This window comes from Leucopleurus acutus (assembly GCF_964270905.1).
Source record: "Leucopleurus acutus genome assembly, chromosome: 2".
Classification (NCBI taxonomy): Eukaryota; Metazoa; Chordata; class Mammalia; order Artiodactyla; family Delphinidae; genus Leucopleurus; species Leucopleurus acutus.
In genome coordinates, this window is record NC_139143.1 from 153,691,095 (window position 1) to 153,707,858 (window position 16,764).

A 16,764-nucleotide genomic window follows, 5' to 3' on the forward strand; every position below is an offset into this window, starting at 1 on the left:
GCTTTGGGCCCATAGCTTGACGTCACAGACGAACTGCCCCGCCCCACCCCGCCTCGCCCCGCCTCGCCCCGCCCCGCCCCTTCGGAAGCCCCGCCTCCTCGAGCGACCCCCGCCCCTCCCGTCGTTCTCTGAGTCCCGCCCCCAGCTGCTCGCCCTCGAGCGGCGGCTCCGGCGCGTCCCCGCTATCGTCTCTTCCGGCCCCGCCCCTCCCGGCTGCCATGACAACGAGTCCGCGCCCGGCGCAAGGCTGCCGCTCGGGCGGGACCCTGGCTGGACCGCGGGCCCCGGCCTGGGGGCACAGCTGCTACCGCCGCCGCCACCTCGTCTCCTCCCCGTCCCCGCCCCGCGTCTCCTCACCTCCCTCGGGTCCGCGGCCGGGGTCCCTCCCCGCCGCCCCAACCCTGCGCGGATGCCGAAGGTGAAGGCGCTGCAGTGCGCCCTGGCGCTGGAGATCCGCTGTGTGAGTACAGGTCGCGCCCCCATCGCCGCCGCCTGGGTGTCGTCAGCCCCCGGAATTTACTAGGTCGCCGCCTCCGTTCCCTTCCGAGAACCCCGGGTCACCGCGAAACCTCCTCCACCCTCCGAATCATCCCTATGGAGCTTTGATCCCGTGTCATTTGGCTCTTCCCCAACCTCAAAATCACGAACGCCCTCCCACTCCAGCCACACAGAGGCCTGACGCCCCCCACCGAACCCCTCCGCCTCAGCTCCCCTAGCTTCCTCCCAACTTCCAGTTTGGGTTCCTTCAAATCCTTTCCAAACCACTTTCGAAAGTCCTCCTCTCTCCTCTCAACTTTCCAGTGAATTGAGTGGGGGAAGAGTCTTCTTTTAAAATTCCTCTTCTCTGCTCCAGTTCTTTTAGTGAGAGTATTACTGGCTCGACTTCTCCCCAGCCTTCGGGGGGCGGGGAGGGGTGCTTTTCCTCTTTCAGACAGATTAACAAGCTTCTGATTAGTGAAGGGGCCTTTCCTCTCAAAGTAGAGTCCCCACACCCCGCAACCGAAATATGTCAGCATTGCACACAGCACCTTGCCATCTACCCCAGGGCCAATACCTCGGAAACCATTTCAGGCCCCTCCAGCCCCGAAACTCTCCCGATGTTGAGAAGGAACCCCTATCCTTCCCTTCACACCAAGAAAGGCACCAGCTTTTAGAGGGACACTACTAATTCTCTAAACTTGCTCCAGAGGACCTTCAGCCCCACCCAGTCACTCTCCAGACATGCTGAAGAGGATAGTGTCCCCCCAGCTTGCTGTGGAAATCCAGCTGAGGCAGAGAACCCCCTGCCTTTCCTCAAGTGAAGGGCCTTGGACCTCTCCATGCCATGAGCAAACGCCATCCCTCTGAATAATCTTACAAGACCCTTCCAAGGGGTTTTGATCTCCTTCCCCCTCATTCTTTACAGGACGCTCTCATTCTCCTCTTCAGATGAAATCTCCAGCCTCTCTCTTCTAGAGGAAATCCCCCCAAAAGTCTTTCCATACCTCCATTTTAGACCTGCAGGCAGTTTGGAAACAAAATTCCTCCTTCAGTCCTTTTTTCCTTTTTCCACTTCTCTAAGTCCTTTTATTTCTCATCTCTTTCATCTCCCAGCAAAACTCTCTGTGTGTGTGTGTGTGCTTAAATAGCCAACACCATTCCTCTGGGTGCTGCATGGAGTAGCCCTCCCCACTTCCTTCCTGCACGCCCTGCGGTCAAGGCTCTCCACCCCCCCCCACCACAAAGCATCCTCTGCTTTCCTTGCTGTCTTTCCTCACATTACAATGAGGCCGCTGTAGCACAGTCCCTGAAACCTCCAGGGAAGTCACAGGACTGTTTTAGGTCTTTGGCTAGGTCTTAAAGAAAGGAAGGCCGGGTAGGGCAGAGTGTGAGGCAGGCTTGGAGAAGAAAGTTTCTGGCACTGTCGCTTTATCTTTAAGGCTGCAGAGATTTTACTCACTGCAGTGTCAGAAACTCTATAGTTTTGGCTTCAGATGTTTTTTTCGTCCCACAGCTGCCAAACCTTGGCAGCCTTTTTGTAAAGGAGGATTCATTTGGCAAAAGAATACACGAAGTTTCCTGAACCGCTGCGCCCAGGGCAGTTAGTAAAACTCCTGAGTTCGGCCTCTCTAGACTTTGTTACTGGCTGCCGCTTCCTCTTCTGCTAACCAATGCAGTTTAGCAGCCTGCGAGAGCAGCTGCCTGACCGGACCGGATGTTGCTTTCCTTCCTTGGTCAATCCAGACCTGCTCAGAGCAAGCACTTGGTGGTAACTGACTACTGCCTGAAGGGGTCAGAGAGAGAGAAGTTATCTCACTACCCTTTCTCCCCAGTGTAAGTTGTCAGGCGGAAAGTGAACGGCTGTATAATGGAGCTTTGTTGTTCATCGTGGCTTAAGAAATTATGCAGGTGGAAACATTCCTGTTTCATTTTTTTCAACAGACATTTGAGTCACAGAATTTTACAGTTCTAAGAAATCTTAGCTTTCATTGGATTGAATTTCTTTTTATGGGTGAGAAAATTGAGGCTTAGCTTGACTAAATGTTTTTCTAGGTTTGCGCAACTATTTAGGGGGCAGATCTGCAGGAAGACGCTAAGTTTTCTGACCAACAAAAACCCCATTAAATGACTCTGATGCTCAGAAGGAGCAAAAAAGACCGTTAATAACCTCACACATTAAACAAGCTTGATTGATTTGGCTTTGATTGAATGGAGGAATTAATGTGAGCATAGATATTTTTAACATCTTTTCAATTTCATTTTTTTCAGTTTCATTTAATTCTTTACATTTATGGGGTATAAAAGTCAAAACTGTATAAAATGATACACTCTGAGAAGTCTTATTTCCAGCCCTTTTCAGACCTGTTTTCCATCTATTTTCATCTGCTGTAGGTAACCATTTTTATTGGTGTCTGATTTATTCTTCTAGTATTTCCCTTCGTAATATAATCAAATAGATACATACACACACACACACACACTGTACACTCCCCCCTTCCCATATATATTTTTTTACTTTCCTTCACAATAGGAAGCATATTATATAAGCTAGTCTGCACTTTGCTTGTTTTCTTTCCTTAATGTATCCTGAAGATCACTCTGGGTAAGTGGGCATCTTCTTTAACCTCAACTCTTTATTGACATTTTTCAAACATACAGAGTAGTTGGGAGAATAGTACAATGAATATATTCCATGACCTATGTACGTTAATTTGATGTATCTTTATGTTTGTATATGTATAAAAATAAATATTTTTTACCAAAAATATGAAAGTAAATTGTTGCCTAAATACTTCAGCATATATCTTCTAAAAATAAGGACATTGTTCTAAATAACCACAATACTATTATCACACCTAAGATAATTATCCATAATTTCTTAGTATCTAGTCCATTTCCAAGTTTTCCTAGTTGTCAACAAAAATGGCGTGTATAGTTAACTTTTTCAAACCAGGATCCATTCAAAGTTTACATGTTGCATTTGGTCGTTAGGTTGTTTTAGTCCATTTTAACTTAGAGCAGTTCTACTGTTTCTTTCCCACAATGTTTTCCCCCCTCCGTGGATTTAGATAAATTCATACACTCATACAACCATTATTTGGATCACGATTTAGAACACTTCCATCGCCACAGTAAATTCCCTTGTTCCCCCTTTTAATTCCCACGCAGAGGGAACTCCTCTTCTGATTTCTATCAGGGAAGATTAGTTTGCCAGTACTTGAACATCATATTAAATGAGCTATATAGTGTGTAATATTTTGTGTGGGCTTCTTCTGTTCATCGTATTTTTGAGACTCATTCATGTGCTGTGCCTATTGGTAGTTCCTTTATATTGTGGGGTAGCATTCTATCATGTGATTTGTATCATGTTCTATCATACACCACAACATGTTTACCCATTCTCTTTATTGTTGATTATTTGGGTTGTTACCAAGTTGTGGTTGTCATGGATAAAACTACTATGAACATTCATTCCTATAAAAGTTTTTTTATGCACGCTACCTTTTGGAGACCAGGCTTGGATACAGAATATCCCATGTTGTGTCATTGTCTGAATTTTTCCCCGTCACGGTGATACTTCATTTGTTCTTCTAAACTGGAAGTTAGGTGTTTTATTTCTACCTGCCTGTTTGAAGTGGGGCACTTCATTCCATTCTCCCCTTTCCATGTTTATTTTTTTGCTGTAGTCTTGTATTTGTGGTATCTCATGTTTAATACTGTGGTAATATGAGAGCAAAAACATAGTAAACATGAAAGGTTTTGGTGTATAACGCAATATTTTGTGTTGCTCAACAGAGCCGTGACTTGAGAGAAAATATGTTGCTGGGAAGAAAGTGTGACTTTTCTCAAGGAATCTTGGGAAAATGATGTAATATGCCAAAGTGACTTGTTTTTAAAGAGCAGCCAAAAATTATATTTCCCATCACTTACACTTTTAATATTTGAAACATCATATCTTTGATATGAAAAACTGTATTTGCTGCTTCTTCACTCTACCTTCTTCTTCTTATTCAGTAGTGACGTTTTCATGAGATGTTTTTAGGTACATAGAAGGAAGAAATTGGAGGTACAAGAGTAAAGCCCAATGCCTGGGCAATAAAATCAGCCAGTTTGCTTTACCTGAATTGTGTCAGTTTGGGGTTAGTCTGTATTGTATAATTCCTATTTTTCTTCTCTATACTCACCTCACCTCACTACCTCACTCACATTATTGATAGCATTGAGGCAAAGAGATCTGGGTACTTTTCAGTCACAGTTCATCTGAACATTCGTGATCGTTTTCTGGTTTCCTTACTCACTTATGCTGCAGCTGGTGGTAAATTTCCTTGGAATACAGACTTTTTAAAACTTTAACTCTAAAGTACTTCAAACTTACAGAAAAAGAAAACCTAAATACTGTGATCTCCCCCCACCCTGATTTAATAAATCCTCATTTTACATGTTTCCTGCAAATTTTTGTTTTTAAGAAATAAAATGTTACAGATGTAGTTAAGGCCCCTTTGCACCTCTTGCTGAAGCCAATTTTCCTCCATCCCTTTCTAGAGGTAACATAATCAATATCCTGAAGTTGGAGTGTAGTCTTTTCATTCAGGTTTTTGTAAGCTTACTCCATATTTGTGTACGCCTACGTACTACGTGTACTATTGTTCTGTTTTAGAACTTTACACAAATGGTATCATACTGTAGGTATCCTTCTGCAGATCTGTTTTTTCCACTTCACTGTTTCTGAAATTTGTCAGTGTTGATTCTTACAGATCTAGTTAATTTCCTTAATTGTTATGTAATGCTGTATATTTATATGACAGTGATTTAATTCTTATTTCCCTATTGATGGACTTTTAAATACCAGTTTTCCTCTTTTTTAATATTACAAACAATGTTGCAGTGAGAATATTTGAACATACCTTCTGGTGTCCATGAGTCAGTTGTTCTCAAGGGCAGATATTGTGCCCTAGGGAGCCTGCTAGAAATCTGTGGGCTACCTTGTTTGCCATAGTGGTTGGGGGAGATCCTACTGGTGTTGATTATCTGGTATTCTGCTTGACTTGACTGTCCCATTGAATATGTATATGAAAACCTGTTTATAATTATTAGAGATTAAGAACCTAACTCTGTTTTATGTATAAACACAAAGTCTGTTTTTTTTTTTTTTTTTGGAAAAAAATATTTTTAAATACAGTGAATTTTCCACTAATGCAATTACCATGTAAATTGAGGAAAGAGTGTACTTTGTTTTGTTCGGAACTCTGGTAAGAGTTTACTCTTTCAGAAAATCATGGCATCAGTGGCAACTCTGCTTGTGTTTGAGCTGCAAATACCTATCATTCAGTTTTTGAAACAGACCAGTTCATGTTGATTCTGTGAATAGGTGCAAATATTGTATCTTCTAGCTTAGTTCTGCCTGAGCGTTTACACATAGAAATATATAATTTATTTTATTTCTGTATTTTTTTCCGTTATGGCATTGGTTTATTTTTTAGTTATGTGTATGGGTAAATTGCTAAATATTAGTTGTAAAAGGAGGGTGTTGGATCTTGTAGAGACCCAGTGCTCTAGGGAATAGATTTAGAAATGGAACTACCAAGTCTTAGGGAATTGGTTTCATTTCCTAGGGCTTCCATAACAAATTGCCTCAATTTGTTGTCCTTGGAGTCTTAAAGGACAGAAATTTATTCTCTCACATTTACTGGAGGCTGGAAGTTAAAACAAAGGTATTGGCAGGGCAGCGCTCCCTTAGAAGGCTCTTGGGGAAGACCCTTCCTTGTTCTTCTAGCTTTCAGTGTTTCCAGGCATTTCCAGAATGTGGCTGCATAACTCCAATCTCCAATTCTAGAGGTTTCCTTTTCTGTGAATAGCCAGTTCATATCCTTTGCCCTTTAGGAACATAAGAGTTTTTTTTTCTTGTTAAATATATTTTGAACACCACCAACCTTTGTTGGTTATATGTAATGTAAATGTCAAAGATCTTCTAGTTGAAGCTTATTTTTTCACTTTGTTTTTGCTCTTTTTAGTAATGCCTTTTGTTTTTATTTTCTATGTTTTGTTGTTATTGTTGCTGGTAAACAGAGAATGCTGAGTCTTTAAGTTAACTTTTTACAAAACTATAGCATATATTCAGAAAGTGCACAAATCCAAAGTGTGTAATCACCACCCAAATGGATAATTAGAATATTATCAGCACCCCAGGTCGCTTCCTTGTGCTCCATCCCTTCCAGCCACTCCACCTGGCCCCCCTTCCCCTCCCAGAGGTAACCACTATCTTGACTTCTATTACAACAAATTTTGAACTTTTGAAGTCAGCCTCTTTCTTTCTCCCTCCCTTCTTCCCTCCCCTCCCTCCCTCCTTCGACGTTTACGTATAACTTCTTTGTGAGAATTCATCCATGCTGTTACGTGAAGCAGTAATTCTTTATCCTTTCTATTGTTCCCCCCCCCCAGCTTTACTGATATATAATTGACAGATAGCATTGTATAAGTTTAAAGTGTACAGTATGTTGATTTGATATGTTTATAAATCGCAAAATGATTACTACCATAGTATTAGCTACCATCTCCATCCTGTCACATAGTTGCCATTTCTTTTTTGTGGTGAAAACAATTAAGATCTACTCTCTTAGCAACATTCAAGTATATAATACAGTGTTATTAGTTATCATCACTATGCTGTACATTTGGTACCCAAACTTGTTAATCTTATAACTGGAAGTTTATACCCTTTCATCAATATCTCCCCATTTCCCCCACCTCCTGAATCCTTGGTAAACACCATTCTACTCTCTGTTTCTCTGAGTTTATCTTTTGTAGATTCCACATATAAGTGATATCTTACAGTTATTTGTTTTTCTCTGACTTGTTTCACTTAACGTAATGCCCTCAGGGTCCATCCAAGTTGTCACGAATGGCAGGACTTCCTTTTTCCTGATGGCTGAATAATATTGGTACATATATATCACATGCTCTTTATCCATTCATCCATTATTCATTGACAGACACTTAGGTTGTTTTCATGTCTTGGCTGTTGTGAGTAATGCCATTGTGAACATGGGAGTGCAGATATGAGATTCTGATTTCAATTCCTTTGGATGTATATCCAGAAGTGGGATTGCTGGAGCATATGGTCATTCTATTTCAGATTTTTCGAGGAACCTCTGTACTGTTTTCCATAGTGGCTATGCTCAATTTACATTCCCACCAGAAATGTTTTAGGGTTCCCTTTTCTTCAGACCCTCACCAACACTTGTTATCTCTTGTCTTTTTCATGAGAGTTAACTCTGACTTGTGTGAAGTGATATCTAATTGTGGTTTTGATTTGCATTTCCCTGATGATTAGCGATGTTGAGCATCTTTTCATCTACCTGTTGGCCATTTGTATGTCTTCGTTGGAAAACTATTCTGTTCCTCTGTATCCATTTCTATTGTTGATGACATTTTCATTTTTTTTCCAGTATTGGGATATTACAAATTGTGCTCTTGTGAACATTTTTGTACATGTCTTTGTTGCATATTTTGTATTCAGCAACTTGCTGAAATCTCATATAAGGTATTTGGATTTTCTATGTGGGAAATCATGTTTGTAAATAAAGTCAGTTTTGACTTCTCTTGTACAATGTTTTTTCTTTTTTTTCCCTTTTTATTATTTATGTCCTTGATTAGAATCCCCAGTATAATGTTAAATAGTGCGAATAATAGTACATATACTTGTCATTTTATTTTAAGTTATCCCGCTGAAGTTTCACCAGTATTAGATTGAATCTTATGAAATTGCTGACAATGGGCCATTTTTTGACTAAAAAAAAAAAGACAATTTCATATATTTCAACCTAATATAATATTGGCTGTAGGATTTTCATTTATTGAGTTAAGAAAGCTCCCTCTATTCCTTTTTTTTTTTTTTTGGCTGCACCTGTGGCTTGTGGGATATGGGATCTTAGTTCCTGCCCAGGGATTGAACCTGGGCCCTCGGCAGTGAGAGTGCGGAGTCTCAACCACTGGACCACCAGGGAATTCCCCCTAATTGTTAAAGTATTCTGAGTTTTGAATTATATTGAATGCTTTTCCCTCAGTCTAATGAGATTATTATATAACATTGCTCCCATGTTCTATAGAAGGGACACATTTTGTGATGTTGCACCTTCTCCATTCCTATGATAGATTCTTTTTAGTCAGGATGTATTATTTTTACTATATTTTGTGGATTTGATTCATAATTTTATATTTAGCATCTTTCATTTGTGTTCATAGATGAGATATTAGCTCTATAAGTCAAATATTTATTTAGCTTTTGTTTTTTATTATTAAAACATTTATTTTGAAATATTTCAGACATACAAAAAGTTATAAAGAGTAACATAATGAACACCCATATTCCTCCCCATCAGCTTAAGATGTAAAACATTACAGATAAGGTGAAGTCTCCTGTATCTCTCTCTCTAATAGAATCCCCCCTCCCTTCTTCCTTTGGCTAGTCACTACTCTGAATTTTGTGTTATTCTCCCTATTTTTCATTGCTTTTCTCATTTTAATATCTGTCTTTAAGGCATTGGATTTACATGCAAGTGCTGCTTAACTGACATCCTAAGGGGATTGATGAAACTGTTTTAAAATTATTTGGTTCTAGATATTTTATAATTTTTATAAAATTTATTTTATGCTTTTTACTTTACCTTATGAGCTATTTAGGAGTTTGTTTTAATTTCAAGATGTATAGGATTTATATGTGTGTATATACTCTTTTTCCCCCTCGCCTTCCCGCCATACATACATACATTCTTGTAGTATTATAGTATTGTAGTATTGTAGTATTTTAATTTAATTGCATTGGGGTTATTGAATGAAGTCTGTGTGATATTGATTATTTTTGTTGGAAATTTCCTATGTGTTATTATCCAATGATTAAATATATAATATATTTATGAATAATCCAATTATTGTGAATGTTCTCTATTTACTTGAAAATAATATATAAATTTATTTGTTTGGTATAGGGCTCTATCAGCCATTATCAGATCAAATTTATTTTCTCTGAAATATCTTCAGTTCCATTTTAAATTTTTTGTCTGCATGCAATCTCTACCAGATTGTAATGGAGATATTAAAATCTTTACTATCATAATGTATTTTCATTTTATCCTTGTTGTATTCTAGTACACTATGATTATAGAACTATAGATTCATTTCTGTTTATTGTTTTCCACTGAGTTTGTACTTTCCATCTGAGAATTTATGGAATTCTGCAGTTTGGGGAAATTCTTAGCTTTTATATCTTTGAATGTTGTTTTTCTGCTGTTCTCTCTTTTCTTCTGACAGTGCTATTAGACATATATTGGAACTTTTATCTATTCTGCTTTCTTAAGTGCTTTTCCTGTGTGTAATATTTTTATATCCTCCTGTTCTGGGAGAATTCTTCAGTATTATATTCTTATTTACTTATTAAATTAAAATTTTAAATCTTCTCTATTGAGATTTTTAACTTCATTGACTACATATTCCAAGATTTCTCATTTAGTGTCTCTTTTTAAACATATGCCGAATATTTACATTTTTACCTGTTTTAATTTCATAAATTTTGTTTTTTATGGAGTTTTCTCCCCTTATTAGATGAAAGATTCTAAATACTTATTTTAAAATTATTTTCAGATTGTGTAAATTAATTTTCATGTAAAGTGGATTTATCTCCTGATTGTCAATTTTGTTGTTTTTCTTAGTGCTTGGGATTTCACTGAGATTATGGACCACTTTTGGGAGAATTAACAATGAACCTTTCAATCCATTAACTGGTATATTTTTCCATCTATTTAGGTTTTCAGGTTCTTTCAATGATGTTTGTAGTTTTCAGAATACATGTCTTACACATATTTTGTTAAATTTATACCTAGGTAGTACATGTCTAAGATTTTAATGATATTATAAATGGTATTAATTTTTTTTGATGTGCTAATATATAGAAATAAAGTTGATTTTTTTGCCTATTGACCCCATATCCTTTTGTTTATTGAGACTTGTTTTACGGTTCATGATATCATCTGTCTTGATGAATGTTTTCATGTGCACTTGGAAAAAAAGGTGTATCCTTCTGTTGTTGGATGGAGTATTATGTAAATGTCAGGTCCAATTACTTGAACGCTGTTGTCCACATCTTCTATACCCTTTATGATTTTTGACTGCTTATTTTATCAGTTATTGACAGGGAAGTGTCGAAATTCAGTTATATATTTTTTTGCTTCATTACTTTGACATTGTATTATTAGGTGCATACAATTTAATTTTGTATATCTTTTCATAAATCAGATTTTTAATCGATATGAAATGTTCCACATTAACGTTGGTAATCTTTCTTTTTCTGAAGTCTACTTTATATCAAGTTAGCCACCCCAGCTTTCTTATGATTAATGAATGCATGGTGCATCTTTTTGTGTAATTTTACTTTAGTCCTGAATTTTTAAGTTTTAAAAACATTGAGATATAATTCACATATCATAAAATCCACTCTTTTAAAGTGTACAGTTCAATAAATTTTTATATATTCACAAAGTTGTGCAACAATCACCACTAATTTCAGAACATTTTCATCACTCCATGAAGAAATCCCATACCTAGTACTGTCATCTCCCTCTCCCCCAGCCCCTGGCTACCACTAATCTAATTTCTAGGTCTGTGGATTGGCCTACCTGGACATTTCTATAAGTGGAATTATGCAATATGTGGCTTTCTGTGTCTGGCTTCTTTCACTTAGCATAATGTTTTTAAAATTCATCCATGTTATAGTATATATCAGTACTTTATTTCTTTTTATGGCCAAGTAATATTCCATTGTATGGATATACCACATCTTGCTTATTCATGAGTTGATGGACATTTGGATTGTATCCACTTTTTGGTTATTATGAATAACACTGTTATACTCTTGTACCTATTCTTTTGTGAACGTATGTTTTCAGTGCTCTTGGATATATACCTAGCAAGTTGCTGGTTCTTGTGGTAACTGTTTACTTTTCTTGAGGAACTACCAAACTTTTTACCACAGTGACTACACCATTTTACATTTCCACCAGCACAGTAGGAGGGTTCCAATTTTTTGGCATCCTCCCCAACACTTGTTTTGTCCATCTTTTGATTTATAGCCATCCTAGTGAGTATGAAGAGCTATCTCATTGTGATTTTGATTTATATTTCCCTAATGACTAATGATGTTGAACATATTTTCATGTGCTTTTTGGCCATTTGTGAATCTTCTTTAGAGAGATGCCTGTTTGTTTTTGCATCATGTATTTTGGGGCTCATCTAAGTACATATATCGTTATATTGTTGTGTCTTCTTGGAATATATTTACCTGTTTTTAATTGTCACATCATTATAAAATGTCCTTCTTTGCTTCTAGTATCAATTTTTGTTTTAATGTCTACTTTGATGTTAGGATAACCACTGCAACTCTCCTTTGGTTACTTCTTGGATAGATTATTTTTTTCCCATTTGTGTCTTTGAATATAAAGTGTGTCTCTCGTAGACAACATATAGTTGGATTATAGTTTGTAATCAATTCTGCTAAACTCTACCTTTTGATTGGAATGTTTAGTCAATTGACATTTAATGTAAGATAAAGTAGGATTTACCTCTGTCATTTTTCTGTCTTTTCTGTCTTAATGTCTTTTTCGTTTCTCTGTTTCTGCATTAGTGACTTCTTTTGTGTTAACTATTATCAAGTGGACCATTTTAATTCCCTTGTTTCTATTACTATATTTTTTGAGTTATTTTCTTAGTAATGGTTCTGGGGCTCACAATTAACATTTTAATTTTTAACAATATAGTATGGATTAATACCAATTTAATTTGAATAATACATAAAACCTTTGCTTTTATTTAGTTCTGTTCTCTCTCTTCTTTATAATTTTATTATCATACAGATGACATCTTTATACATATACACACTTCAACACAGTTTAATAATTGTTGCTTTATGTAATTTTATTTTAAATAAAAATGGTTAAATGAGAGAAAATACATTTATACTGTCTTAAATTTACCAATGTAGTTCCCTCATTGGTGTTCTTTATTCTTTCATGAGCATTTTAGCTACTGTCTAGTGTCCTTTCATTTTAATATGAAGAGTGCTCTTTTTTGGTTTATTTTAACATCTTTATTGGAGTATAATTGCTTTACAATGTTGTGTTAGTTTCTACTTTATAACAAAGTGAATCAGCTATATATATATATCTCCCCATATCTCCTCCCTCTTGCGTCTCCCTCCCACCCTCCCTATCCCACCCCTCTAGGTGGTCACAAAGCACTGAGCTGATCCCCTGTGCTGTGTGGCTGATTCCCACTAGCGATCTATTTTACATTTCGTAGTGTATATATGTCCATGCCACTCTGTCACTTCATCCCAGCTTACCCTTCCCCCTCCCCGTGTCCTCAAGTCCATTCTCTATGTCTGTGTCTTTATTCCTTTCCTGCCCCTAGGTTCTTCAGAACAATTTTTTTTTTTAGATTCCATATATATGTGTTAGCATATGGTATTTGTTTTTCTCTTTCTGACTTACTTCACTCTGTATGAGAGACTCTAGGTCCATCCACCTCACTACAAATAACTCAATTTCGTTTCTTCTTATGGCTGAGTAATATTCCATTGTATATATGTGCCACATCTTCTTTATACACTCGTCTGTTGATGGACATTGAGGTTGCTTCCATGTCCTGGCTATTGTAAATAGAGCTGCAGTGAATACTGTGGTACATGACTCTTTCTGAATTATGGTTTTCTCAGGGTATATGCCCAGTAGTGGGATTGCTGGGTCGTATGGTAGTTTTATTTTTAGTTTTCTAAGGAACCTCCATACTGTTCTCCATAGTGGCTGTATCAATTTACATTCCCACCAACAGTGCAAGAGGGTTCCCTTTTCTCCACACCCTCTCCAGCATTTATTCTTTGTAGATTTTTTGATGATGACCATTCTGACTGGTGTGAGATGATACCTCATTGTAGCTTTGATTTGCATTTCTGTAATGATTAGTGATGTTGAGCATCCTTTCATGTGTTTGTTGGCAATCTGTATATCTTTGGAGAAATGTCTATGTAGGTCTTCTGCCCATTTTTGTATTGGGTTGTTTGCTTTTTTGATATGGAGCTGCATGAGCTGCTTGTAAATTTTGGAGATTAACCCTTTGTCAGTTGCTTCATTTGCAAACATTTTCTCCCATTTTCTCCCATGTTCCTCCCTCTGCTATATTTTGGAAGAGTTTGAGAGGGATAGGTGTTAGCTCTTCTCTAAATGTTTGATAGAATTTGCCTGTGAAGCTATCTGGTCCTGGGCTTTTGTTTGTTGGAAGATTTTTAATCACAGTTTCAATTTCAGTGCTTGTGATTGGTCTGTTTATATTTTCTATTCCTTCCTGGTTCTGTCTCAGAAGGTTGTGCTTTTCTAAGAAATTGTCCATTTCTTGCAGGTTGTCCATTTTATTGACATATAGTTGCCTGTAGTAATCTCTCGTGATCCTTTGTATTTCTGCAGTGTCAGTTGTTACTTCTCCTTTTTTATTTCTAATTCTATTGTTTTGAGTCTTCTCCCTTTTTTTCTTGATGAGTCTGGCTAATGGTTATTATCAATTTTGTTTACCTTCTCAAAGAACCAGCTTTTAGTTTTATTGATCTTTGCTATCATTTCCTTCTTTTTTTTTCCATTTATTCCTGATCTGATCTTTATGATTTCTTCTGCTAACTTTGGGTTTTTTTGTTCTCCTTTCTCTAATGGCTTTAGGTGTAAGGTTAGGTTGTTTATTTAAGATGTTTCTTGTTTCTTGAGGTAGGATTGTATTGCTATAAACTTCCCTCTTAGAACTGCTTTTGCTGTATCTCATAGGTTTTGAGTTAACATGTTTTCATTGTCATTTGTTCCTAGGTATTTTTTTATTTCCTCTTTGATTTTTCAGTGATCTCTTGGTTATTTAGTAGTGTATTGTTTAGCTGCCATATGCTTGTATTTTTTACATATTTTTTTTCCAGTAATTGATATGTAGTCTCACAGGTTTGTGGTCAGAAAAGATAGTTGATACAATTTCAATTTTCTTAAATTTACCAATGCTTGATTTGTGACCCAAGATATGATCTATCCTGGAAAATGTTCCATGAGCACTTGAGAAGAAAGTGTATTCTGTTGTTTTTGGATGGAATGTCCTATAAATATCAATTAATTCCATCTTGTTTAATGTATTGTTTAAAGATTGTGTTTCCTTATTTATTTTCAGGTTGGATGATCTGTCCAAAGGGGGAAGTTGGGTGTTAAAGTTCCCTACTATGATTGTGTAACTGTCGATTTCCCCTTTTATGGCTGTTAGCACTTGCCTTATGTATTGAGGTGCTCCTATGTTGGGTGCATAAATATTTACAATTGTTATATCTTCTTCTTGGATTGATCCGTTGATCATTATATAGTGTCCTTCTTTGTCTCTTGTAATAGTCTTTATTTTAAAGTCTATTTTGTCTGATATAAGAATTACTACTCCTGCTTTCTTTTGATTTCCATTTGCATGTAATATCTTTTTCCATCCCCTCACTTTCAGTCTGTATATGTACCTAGGTCTGAAGTGGGACTCTTGTAGACAGCATATGTATGGGTCTTTGTTTTGGATCCATTCAGCCAGTGTGTGTCTTTTGGTAGGAGCATTTAATCCATTTGCATTTAAGGTAGTTATCGATAAGTATGGTCCTATTGCCGTTTTCTAAATTGTTTTGGGTTTGTTATTGTAGGTCTTTTCCTTCTCTTGTGTTTCCAGCCTAGAGAACTTACTTCAGCATTTGTTGTAAAGCTGGTTTGGTGGTGCTGAATTCTCTTAGCTTTTGTTTGTCTGTAAAGGTTTTGATTTCTCCATCGAATCTGAATGAGATCATTCCTGGATAGAGTAATCTTTGTTTTAGGGTTTTGCCTTTCATCACTTTAAATATGTCTTGCCATTCCCTTCTGGCTTGCATAGTTTCTGCTGAAAGATCAGCTGTTAACCTTATGGGGATTCCCTTGTATGTTATTTCTTATTTTTCCCTTGCTGCTTTTAATATTTTTTCTTTGTATTTAATTTTTGACAGTTTGATTAATATGTGTCTTGGCGTGTTTCTCCTTGGATTTATCCTGTATGGGACTCTCTACGCTTCCTGGACTTGATTGACTATTTCCTTTCCCATATTAGGGAAATTTTCAACTATAATCTCTTCAAATATTTTCTCAGTCCCTTTCTTTTTCTCTTCTTCTTCTGGGCCCCCTATAATTTGAATTTTGGTGTGTTTCATGTTGTCCCAGAGGTCTCTGAGACTGTCCTCATTTCTTTTCATTCCTTTTTCTTCATTCTGCTCTGCAGTAGTTATTTCCACTATTTTATGTTCCAGGTCACTTATCCGTTCTTCTGCCTCAGTTATTCTGCCATTGATTCCTTCTAGAGAATTTTTAATTTCATTTATTGTGTTGTTCATCATTGTTTGTTTGTTCTTTAGTTCTTCTAGGTCCTTGTTAAAATTTCTTGTATTTTCTTCATTCTGTCCAAGATTTTGGATCATCTTTGCTATCATTATTCTGAATTCTTTTTCAGGTACATTGCCTATTTCCTCTTCATTTGTTTGGTGGGTTTTTACCTTGCTCCTTCATCTGCTGTATGTTTCTCTTTCTTCTCATTTTGCTTAACTTACTGTGGTTGGGGTCTCCTTTTCACAGGCTGCAGGTTCGTAGTTCCCACTGTTTTTGGTGTCTGCCCCCAGTGGGTAATGTTGGTTCAGTGGGTTGTGTAGGCTTCCTGGTGGAGGGGACGGGTGCCTGTGTTCTGGTGGATGAGGGTGGATCTTGTCTTTCTGGTGGGCAGGGAAGCATCCGGTGGTATGTTTTGGGGTGTCTGTGACCTTATTATGATTTTAGGCAGCCTATCTTCTAATGGGGGGGGTTGTGTTTCTGTCTTGCTAGGTGGTTGGCGTAGGGTCTCCAGCACTGTAGCTTGCTGGTCTTTGAGTGGAGCTGGGTCTTAGCATTGAGATGGAGATCTGTGGGAGAGCTCTCGCTGTTTAATCTTACATGGAGCCGGGAGGTCTCTGTTGGACCAATGTCCTAAACTCGGCTCTCCCACCTCAGAGGCACAGACCTGACACCTGGTCAGAGCACTAGACCCCTGTCAGCCACACAGGTCAGAAGAAAAGGGAGAAAGAAAGAAAGAAAGAGAGAGAGAGAGAGAGAGAGAGAGAGAGAGAGATGGAGGGCGAGAGGGAGGGAAATAAAATAAAATAAAGTTATTAAAATAAAAATTTTAAAAAATTAT

The 16,764-nt window shown here is 37.5% G+C and overlaps 1 protein-coding gene across 1 annotated transcript in view; it reads left to right on the top strand.

Annotated features, from left to right (window-relative positions):
• Window positions 1-218: 218 nt before the first annotated feature.
• Window positions 219-16,764, top strand: part of SPATA6 (spermatogenesis associated 6) — a gene marked incomplete at its 5' end in the record, with an annotated part of 150,212 nt that continues 133,666 nt past the window's right edge. The window contains 4 exon segments of the mRNA XM_082834204.1: window positions 219-302; window positions 305-332; window positions 335-399; window positions 401-460. Of these exon segments, the coding sequence (XP_082690330.1) occupies window positions 219-302; window positions 305-332; window positions 335-399; window positions 401-460 (237 nt within the window).